At 40.2% G+C, this 10,576-nt stretch overlaps 1 protein-coding gene across 4 annotated transcripts in view; it reads right to left on the minus strand.

The window, feature by feature from the left end:
* tbc1d22a (TBC1 domain family, member 22a) overlaps nucleotides 1-10,070 on the minus strand; it is a 116,763-nt gene extending 106,693 nt beyond the window's left edge. For all 4 annotated transcript variants that reach the window (XM_028399258.1, XM_028399259.1, XM_028399257.1 and 1 more), the window contains exons 1-5: nucleotides 9,880-10,070; nucleotides 9,356-9,412; nucleotides 6,630-6,813; nucleotides 6,264-6,519; nucleotides 2,944-3,126 (exon numbers count right to left, since the gene is read on the minus strand). In XM_028399258.1, the coding sequence (XP_028255059.1) occupies nucleotides 2,944-3,126; nucleotides 6,264-6,519; nucleotides 6,630-6,813; nucleotides 9,356-9,412; nucleotides 9,880-9,941 (742 nt within the window). In that variant the 5' untranslated portion in view covers nucleotides 9,942-10,070. The remainder of the gene's footprint in view (nucleotides 1-2,943; nucleotides 3,127-6,263; nucleotides 6,520-6,629; nucleotides 6,814-9,355; nucleotides 9,413-9,879) is intronic.
* Nucleotides 10,071-10,576: the final 506 nt, after the last annotated feature.

Consider the following 10,576-nt stretch of genomic DNA (forward strand, 5'->3'; position numbering starts at 1 on the left):
CGATTCTTTGAGCTCAAGGACAGTTGGTCAAATTACTCTTTTACACAAGGGGGTGTCATCCCAGCTGACAGCGTCCGCTGCATGTGTGTGTTAATTTGTATATGAGTGCAGATGTGTAACAGGCGGCGACAAGGAAGGATGACCTCTGCTTGAAGGCACGAGGAGTGGAATTTGTCTGGTCACCTTGCTTTTAAATGGAATCCACTCATGTGTGCTGTAAGCAGTGAAATTGCCCAAAAGCAAACTAACATCCACCATGACTCATAACAACAAGCAAGCGGTGGTATTATTTAGTTTTGTGTCCGAATATTTTCCTACACAAGGATTGAATTCCTTCGGATGTTGGCGATTTCATTTATTTTCTTCTTTTCATATGCTCATCTATCCCGTACTTTGGCACTGCAATGACCCAATTTCCCCACGGGGATCATTAAAGTTTCATCTTATCTTATCTTATCTGTCCCATCCTTCTCTCCTCCCCTATCACCTCTCAGCACCCCCACCCCCCTCCTCCAATCCTTCACTTAATTATGTCCCGTGAATGAAGTTCATCTTTCATGCTGCCAGCAGCGTCGCTTGCCTGTTCTGGGCTATCTAATCATGGCGCAGAGACTAAACTAAATTTAGACAGTCAGCATGTGATGCCTGGCAGACCCTAATAGGGGCTGACATCTCAAGACACTCTGCAGATTTACAAGATACACTTTGCAGGAACTGGCCGCAACCACTGTTGACTAACACAGATGAATTGTGAACCAGTTTGTTCTGTTCAAAAAAGTTTTTAAGGGGTGAAGAAGTGTGCTGGCGTAGGCCGTTCAGGCTTAATGGAATCTAATATTTACATTTTAGGAGCCCAGCCAATGCTCCCAGCAAGCACGAGTAGTAATCTATATGAGGGGAGTAAAGTAGTGGCAAAGTCACACAAGGGATGCAAGCTTTTACTCAAACTGCAAACCAATCAGCCATGTCTGCTGAAGACCGAGGCTTCATGGATGCAACTCAACATATCGTTCATGCATTTTCTTGCTCTAAACGTATTATTTGACAATAAATTATGTGAGCTAACCTGCTCAGCCGTCAGTACTTGTATGTATGCAAGAAGAAATTAAGATTAAACATATATTGTTTTCAAAATTCCTGGTTGCATCAACATGTCAAAATAGTTTCTAGTATTTGTGGACCGATTCAGAATTACACTTTATTTCATATAGGAATCAAACAGGTGGAGGAAGTGTTGACGTTACATTAACAGCAAATAATTGCAGAAACAAGAAACGGAGATGATTCAGGTGAAAAATGTGAATAAAAGAGTTGTGTCTATGTTGTTGTGTTCTATCTCAGATAAATGTCTGGTAGCTCTTTCAGTCGTACATTAATACCCTAGACGATTTAAGAATAGCGCTTACAGCATTTAAACTGTCTTATTTTTGCACACACTTTTTTCCTCCAGCATATTAAGGGTATTTAGACAGGCACATTCTCTTGCACTGCACTTGTAACCTGCTCCTACATGCTTCCCTTCTGTCAGGCACACCCTCACACACAAAATTTTACAACCCATGTATCTCATCTGTGCAGTGCATGTTAGAAAGGCAGAAGGGCTTTTAGGAGAGAGTTTAGGTTGACGTTGCATCCTCTGATAGTCTGATTGATTTATATACACATATTTTGTACATTCTGTTTCTTAATTTATATAAACTATATTTTTTTACTGTTAATGTATAAAATTCACAACTTTGTTCTGTAAACAGAGTTGATCCACAGAAAAGTGCTGTATTTCAAAAAAAAAATATCCTCTGTTTATGTGACTAAGGAGCATAATGATCCCATGAATCTGAGAAAACAAACCTTGTAAGAAAAACAGACCGAAAAGAAAGGTACCTCAAAATCCAGCAAAAGACCGTCATTACTGCAGACCTGCACTTCTTGGAAAAAAGCAATATAATATCTTGTTCCTGACACAACCCCCCTTTATTTTTCCGGGCCTGGGAAGTGAGGCACAGAATTGTGACCCCTGTGGCTAGGCAAGGATGCCCAGGATAGAATTAGGTGGAAGCAGATGATTCGCTCTGGTAACCACTGACGGTAACAGCCGAAAGTAGAAGAAGAAAAAGATTTTGTTTTGGGCCTGGGACATTGTGTACTTGAAAGCATTTAGCACTGCTAGAGAGTGCGCTGAGAGGTTTTTGGAGGTCAGCGGTTTGTTGCTAATTCTTAACTTCTAGATAATTCAACTTGTTTCAGAGTTTATTTTTGGATGCGAGGGAATGGAAAACACTTCAAACACTGATCTGTTCTCTCTACAAATTCAAGTTCTATACTGCTCTGTAATTATAACATAAAATTATAAAATAGCCACTGGCTGGGTCAACACATTCAGCATGTAAACTCGAACAGGCAACACGTTTGATGATGGTTTTCATCTAGCAAGTCTACTTGAAATAAAGGAACTAACTAGTGTGTAGGAGACAGTTGCCAAAAGTTAGCTGCAAAGGACACAAAGTCAACTGTGAAGAGGGAGGTCTGCAAGGATTTCATGTCCACAAGGGTATCCGTGGTAGCAAACAAAATCTCTGGGGTTGGATAAACAATAAAGGCCTGTCGTTTGGTTAGAACAAAGGCCTGTCATTTGCTTTTGTTGTTGGTGGTATTTTTCCCCTTGTAATCTGCATGTCCAGATGGCTGGATGACTTTCTCTACAGCAGCCTTAAAAGCACAGAACAGCTGGCAGACTGAGGGCGAGAAGCTAAAGAGCGCAAGGAAATGAAAAAGTGAAAGGACTTCAAAAACAAAAGGAAAAAAAAGGCACAGCAAGACAAAAAGTGAGAAATGTACATCAGTAGGAGGAGAGAGTGCTGAGCTGAGAAAGTTTAAAAAAAAAAAAAAAAAACGAAAACTGTAACACACACTGACAGATAAGTGGACACTGCAAGTATCTCTTACCCAGATCGGTGTTAGGCCCTGCCAACAGCTGCTTGAACTTATCCAAACGGGACGCTTCCCTCTCAGTCATGGCTGGGGTGCCAGATGTGTTCTGGTCAGCCATGCGCGCCACTAGCGGGATGACAGGCGGCCGGTGGGGCAGAGACCGCTGTCTGTGCAGGGCTGCATGCTCGCCTGCTGCATCTGGTGGAAGGGAAGACATGAGAGAGGGCGGGGGGTTACGAAAATTCCCACACCACAAATAGTATGATCTCAGGTGATTTATTTAATGCTTTAATTTGAGTAGTTTTAAGGTGTCAAAAAGATATGATCTTTTTCAATCTTATTATCAAGTTAAATTGAAGATCCACTCTTTCAGATGAATTATGCAGATACTGTTCACAATACAGCACTAATCCATACACTTCATCATGCCAGGCCTAAATTTAGAACTCAGTATGATTATTGGGTTATAGGGTTGTTTTTTGGCATCTGCATGCATCCTGGGTGATCTGATCACAAGATACACTGAGGATACATTAAGGCTGATTGCTCAGACCACATTTAAGGATGTGTGGCCATTTTTAAATGGTGTCAAATGCTAATGGCCTCAACAGACAGCCTTTGTGTAAGCCGCCTTTTACACTAGCCAAAAAAAAAAAAAAAACCCATCCAACATAATCACCATTGTATCATTATGCCACCAAGATAAGAAAACTGATTGACTGAAGTGTCCATCAATTCGGACGATCTATTCACTTTAATTCTATGCTTACAATGCATGCAACATCAGCTGTATGGAGGTATTTCATGCTTGCTAGATCAACTACTTTGATGGCTACTTGCAACATCTGCAAGTAAAATGGTATCAGATTGACATTGGGTATAGGCACATATGCAAAACCAAGGAGTCAGTATCGAATTTCAGACTGATGCATTCGATCTGTCAACAAATGTGACAAGGAGCTTAAGTTTACTTTGTTTCTTTATTCTCTCTCAGAGTGCACGCATACAGCAGCAGGATACATGCAGCATCTTCAAAGAAAGAGAGCTGCGCAAATTTACACAACAGCAATGACTTTATTAATAAATAATTATAAATTTCCCGTGAGATACAGAGTGGATGGACCAGGATCTTATGGAAAATTCTTCACTTCAGATAGGTGAGCTGTCACAAGTATTGCTGTATTAGTTACAACTTAATCATTCATTACACAAGGGCCATGTTTTCACAGGCAGCAGAAGTCTGATCTGTTTACTAAAGTATTTAAGTTCTGTATTGCAGAGACACTCAGTCACACGGAGGGACATTATTGTGCATATAAATGTAGAAAGAATGTGTTTATTTGCATTTAGAGAGGTGGATGTGAGATCCACACACAAGTGGTCATAATAAATGTAGTCACTGCGAGTGGATTGTTTTGCAATGAGCCATCAAGCAGCGACAGCAGTTGGTTGTGAAGACTTTCTAACGGTTAGACAAACACATTAATTCAGTGCTGCTGAGGCTCACATGTTCCCCCCAGATGTGCTGAAGAATACAGAAAGTCACACAAAGCAAAACAGAGACACCATACAGACACAACTTCCATGAGGAGGGATGCTCCTTCTGTCACACCGAACACGACGCAAAACTTTATAAAGAGGCCTGTCAGCAGCACCAGTGGCAACATTTCTTACAGCAAGAGGAAACCAGTGGATCATCCACCACATGCAGCATCACACAAGCACTGTACAGCAATTAAAACTGAAATGCCGATTTTAATATCCTTTTTGGTTTTCACAAGAACAAATAAAAGGCTACAAATTTGTTCTGAAGCACTTTATTTGCACTTACAAAAATTAAAAACAATTATTAAAGCTGGCAGTAGCTTCTCTGTAGTGGAACCTTTTGTGTCATTTTAACAATAAGGCCCTTTAACAGCCCATTTAATAATTTCACTTTCAAAAGCTTATTAAAAGAAAATGCCAGGCCAATTATTACACACACAGGGGAGGGAAAAACACCTACATGAAAGTGCAGAAACACAATAAAGAGTACTTTCCCCAAGCATCGTGGACAACTATAACAAACCACTAAGGACCACGGTATAGAGGAGTCTAGACCTCTGTAATGAAAGCCATGTTGTGTGCCATTATGTAATGGAGAGGAGAGGAGAGGAGAGGAGAGGAGAGGAGAGGAGAGGAGAGGAGAGGAGAGGAGAGGAGAGGAGGAGAGTCTCCAAAGATGACGTGTGAGCATGCAAACCTGCATGTTGTCTTCTTGGAGCAGATAAGAGAAACTGCCTGAAGGCAATGGGCTGCTTGTGTTATCTGTATCTATACAGAGCAACAGGCAGAGCAGCAGTCACCCAGGCAGACGACCTTCCAGACGGAAGAACAATCAGCCAGACGTTTACAAAGCACAGCATCAGCATCTGTTTTTTCTGCTGATGTTATAGTTTTTTTAGATCCCTTATTGCTGTACAGTACATATAATTGAAAACTGTACGTCAGGACTAGCTGCAAAAATAAACTGCTGGCAAGATGTCACTGACCTATGTTTGTGGATACTAAGCAGATTGACATGCACAGTAAATGATAGCATGAATGGGTCAGTGTGAAGGTTACTTCCACATTGAAGTATGCTCCACATGTAGGGACTTGTAAGACCTGAACAGTTTTTATTTTATTTTGACATCTACAAAGATGGTCCTTTATTTCCTCAGGTGCCCACTCAAACCTCACTGTACATGAAAAAGATGCTAGCTCCATCAGTAGGTACTCTTGCAGCAATCAGTAGTTGACTTCAATCATGTGTTTTCCATAAATTGTGTTTTTCAGAAACTTAATTTAATTATTTAAAAATGAATAACTTATTCATATTATAGACATAAATGCATGATCACTAATGTTTAGCATTTTAAAAAGAATTTGAATTCACCAAAATTACTAAAGCATGTTTTTTTATGTTAACACTGTAGCACTGTTAGCACTGTAAAAACACAATCAAGTCCAATTAAAGCACAACAATAGCAGACAGCAACACGGCTCTGAAGTGGCAAACATATTTGCTCTTTTCTCTGCTGTTGTGCATTTGGAGAGTTCTGTTGAACTGTTTGGATGTTGCAACAAAAAGCTGCTGTAAGCCAACAGAAAGTAAATACACAAACAATAAAACACTGAGCAATCACGTTTGCTATTTTATTGAATACTTTAAATTTAAATTGCAGTGGAGCATTTAAAAAACTATTTTCCGCTCACTTATTTATGGATGATGCTTTAAATGTAGCTTTGCAGAATATTCTTTTTGTAGGCAGGTGAACAGAAAAAAAAAACACTGAGTCATGGTGTTCACTCACCTTTGGGTGACCCAATTGGAGCTTCGCTGTGGGACTTCACAAGGCGGCTATCAGAGTAAGGACTACTTTGGGAGGCAAACGACACCTCTGGGCTGGTCACGTCTCCCTCCTCCACCCTGTCCTCCTCCTCTTCCTCCTCGTCGTCCTCCTCTTCATCCTCTACCACCTCCTCCTGTGTGTCCTCTTCTCTGTGATCAGGCTCTGTTGTGTCATCCTGCCTCTGTCTCTCCTGCTGCTTGCTGTGATTCTCAATCACCTATGCAGCAAAGCAATGGTCAGTGGTGAGCCTTAGTTTTGCTAACAACAACAGGCAGGTGTTATTGGCTACTTCCTTAAGATATACACAAACTGTTGTCAGTTGTTTACCTTATTGGCCGTCTCCATGACCACCTCGATGTTAAGATTCTGTGCAGCCATTGCCAGTAGCTCATCATCATCATCCCCAACGTCCCAGGCATCACTTGTGATGCTCTCAAACTCCTGGAAGGTGGTAGCCTTCTTGGGCTTGCCCGGTGTGGCTGGTGGAGGCTTGTTGCCAGCTTTGATTAAACTGCAGGGCAGAGAAACAGCAGAAAGGAAAGGAAGCAGAAGAGGAGTGGATGCAGGAAAGGAGAAGGTGAATAATCACTATGACAAGTACTGCAGCTCTGACACTGACAGGTGGGCAAATAAATAAAATGACAACAACTCTTTGAATACTAGATGAGCCTAATATTAATTAACATTTGGCCTGTTGGTGAAATATTTACACACAACGGCACAAGCCTTTAAAAGAATAAACAATCATTCTCATAAATGTATCAAAAAGCTTGACATATTGTTAATTTTCTGAAGTAAAATGAAGTTCTGAGATATGTTTAGTCTGCATGCAGTCATGCTATATAACCCAAATTTCGCGAGATCCTTTAGCATTTCACCTTAAGTTTCTTGAAGTAGTTGATGGTGTTATTTCAGATTTAATTTGGATCATTGTCCTCTTATTTTCAGCCAGACCACTTCATGTTTAGCTACATCTCTTCCCTCTTTCTATGCACTGTTTCCAGTGCTACTGAGGCACGCAGGCCCAAAGCCCACTAGATGTAGTGTTATTAGAAAGTTTTCTTGTCACTTCAACACTCACCCACAAGCACCATCTCTTAATGATATTTCAGACAGTGTAAATTGCAGACTGGAGGCAATTTTATATCTTTTTTGTCATATTGCTCTTAAGGCATTAATGAGCTTCATTTTCAAATCCACAGTCGGTTGCCTAGAGCAGCTTATTGCTCTTGAGACTTCCTAACAAGTCTAAAGGGAATGGGCATTTATCAGCTCTGAAATGTCATCAGCTGACAATTCCTAATGATAATGCTTGACCTGTCTTACAAGTCCATTATAAGACTTAAAAAAGAGCTGTGGAACTTTTGCAAAAGCCACACTTTGTTATATCTTTTCAGGTTCATACCATAAAAGGCAGACTGCATTAACTTATGTATAAAAGCAGATTTTAAATGTCTGCCACTGAGGTTGCATTATGTTCTTCCTTTTTATTTCTAAAACCAACATAATATGGCATGTGGTGTCCAAATACTTCTAATAAACTGTAGGTTTGTGAATAAAACCCACACACACAAACGTCAATCAGCAGCAAGTCTCTAACCCCTCATAACACTAAATCTTGTTGAATTCAAAACAAAATTTCACTTAAACACTTCCTTTGTGCTGCAAGGACACATTTTCATTCAGCATGAACAAGAAATGCAGCAGAAAAAAAGAAAATTCAATTAAACCCAACCTTTCCTGTTTTATCAGAAGGAAAAAGAAACGTGGAAGGACGGGACAGGGGGTGGGGGGCGGGTGCTCTGATTTCTTTCAAAAACAAGGATTAGCATAATAAAGAAGAGAGAGACGTGGCCATGTGAGCTTTCTTCCCATCATAACTTAGAAGAAAAGGGAGAGTCTGAACTTACACTAGACAAAAACAAGCAAATTAAATTCAACCCTCTGTGGAAATCTACATGATTAAACATCAATCAAAAGAAAGAAAAGGATTATTACTAAATAATAGACGGCTTCTGTTGCTCTCCCTCTTACTCTCTATCTGTGTGTGTGTGTGTGTGTGTGTGAGAGAGAGAGAGAGAGAGAGAGAGAGAGATACAGAGAATAAGATCAAAATACTAGTTTAAAAAAAAAAAAAAAGGTCTGAAATATTTTCCCTCAGCAGTGAGTTCCCAAAGTTTTAGTTCAGGCAATACTTAGAAGATTAATAGTTTCCTTTATTCTATATTCCTACAAAAATGCATTTATTTACATATTTTCACACACCAGACATCCGTCTCCGCTGCCTGGCAGCACTTCACTTCCACTTTCCATTAAACATCTTAAGCCATATAGAGAACAAGAGTTTCTTGTAGAGTCATTCTTCAAAAGCTTGGCAGCAACATAATGCAGTACATGACGTTTCACCTATTTAAGGACATTGCAATTATGGCCACATCCCAGCCCATGATGTCACAGTTTGTGTCTTTGTCAGCCATCAGATGGAAAAACAAACATGTCCACATTCCTGACTAGGATGTGGCTAAATACAGAGAAACTGTCTACCTGCATTACCAGTATGTGTGCTGTTTTGTTGTTTAAATCCATTCTAAATGTAATCAATCATGATACCATTAAGAGAACTCCAAGCAAAGAAGTGAATTCAGAATTTCATTCTTTGTATTTCAAACGAGGGACTGCTCCTTCAATAAAAGTCATATGATTATATGTGATAAAATATTGCTGGTAATCCGAAGAACAGTATCTAATAAACCAATAAAAAAATGAGGAAGATCAGGACAACAGTGGATCCTCCTAACACGCATAGATAAATCAGTTTCTTTATCAAAGCGTCATGTGATTAATGAAAATGTATTTTTATCCAATGCTCATGCGTGACATATTTGTCAAATCAAATTCTACAGCAAACAATTTAACATTAGGTTTCAAATTTTTTGACTAACGGTGGAAGTTATTTAGATGACAGAGAATCTCGAAGAAGCTAAAGTTTAGCAACTGTCAAAACCACTCCAGCAAGATCATAAGGCATTTTCTTTCGGTCACTAACAACTTACTTTGCATGAAGCAGTGGGTCGAAGGGTGGATGTTGTGCGCCATACACATGCTGAATGCTAAGGAAGTGAAGGAGAGAAAATTGAAATGAATGAAAGAGTCACTAACTAGCTGTCAAGCTAGCCATGTTAGCCTTTAGTTGCACAAAACAAAACAAACAACACCAGTTAAAACTGTGGCACTGGAACTAAATGTGACGAATTAGACGTGAAATTGTTCGAAACGATAGCAACTCATCACACAAAACTGCACTGTGTCTTTAGTTGTAACTCTGTGACGGTGATTGTAAATTGCTGAAGTGTTAGCCACTTAGCAGCGCAGCTCTTAGCCAGCTAACAGCAACTGTGTGTTAACCGTGTCTGTGAGACCAATTTACTACAGACGCTGGTGTGTTACAAGGGTTGACACTCGCTGACTTTGTGCGTTAACGCAGGGCCGTCAGTAAAAGTGTACGTTTGAAGCGCGGCGTCAGGGAAGTAATGCTAGCTCCGCTAAGCTAGCCACCAGTGGAGAACACGTCACTTACCTGCCAGGAACCTTCGCTGTGTTTCTTTTCCAGAACTGTTTTTTGTTTCCGTCACTCGACATTTTCCCCCCGCGGTCCAGTGGGTCCTAAACTCAAACACCCCGATGCTGTCGTTGTTTCTAAAATGTTAATTCTGTGTTTATTTACACCAGGTCCCCACCTCCAAAACTCAGAAAGCTGCCATGTTGATACTGCCTGATCTGTGAGTAAACGCGACTCTGATTGGCTAGAAATACACTTCTTCTTCGCCAGCCTATCACAAGTGAGATCTGCTGTGGGGTAGCTTGAGCGGATGCTGACTTCATCTAGAAGTGGTCTCTGCTTTGTTGACAGATACTGAAAGCTGTCTGTCAATCAAATGACACCACCGGAATCAGGACCAGAGGCACAGTATGAATGATTCCTATTTGGCATCCACATTTAGCAGTGTTTTAACAGAGTATATGTATTTATTTAGTATCTAAAGTGCATCTATATATTGCACATTAATAATGACTAATTAAATGGTTTCATGCCGTGCAACTTACTAAAAAACTTCAATAAACCTGTTGATCAAGTCAGAAGTTTTGAAAGGAATGTGACACATTCACATAATTTGAAAATTAGCAGGGAGTAACCGGAATGGAGGATGTTGTGGGTGGCACGGTGTGCTGGTATTTACCACTGAATGTCACTTCAAAGTTAACTATCAATGTCG

This window comes from Parambassis ranga, chromosome 2 (genome assembly GCF_900634625.1).
Source record: "Parambassis ranga chromosome 2, fParRan2.1, whole genome shotgun sequence".
NCBI lineage: Eukaryota > Metazoa > Chordata > Actinopteri > Ambassidae > Parambassis > Parambassis ranga.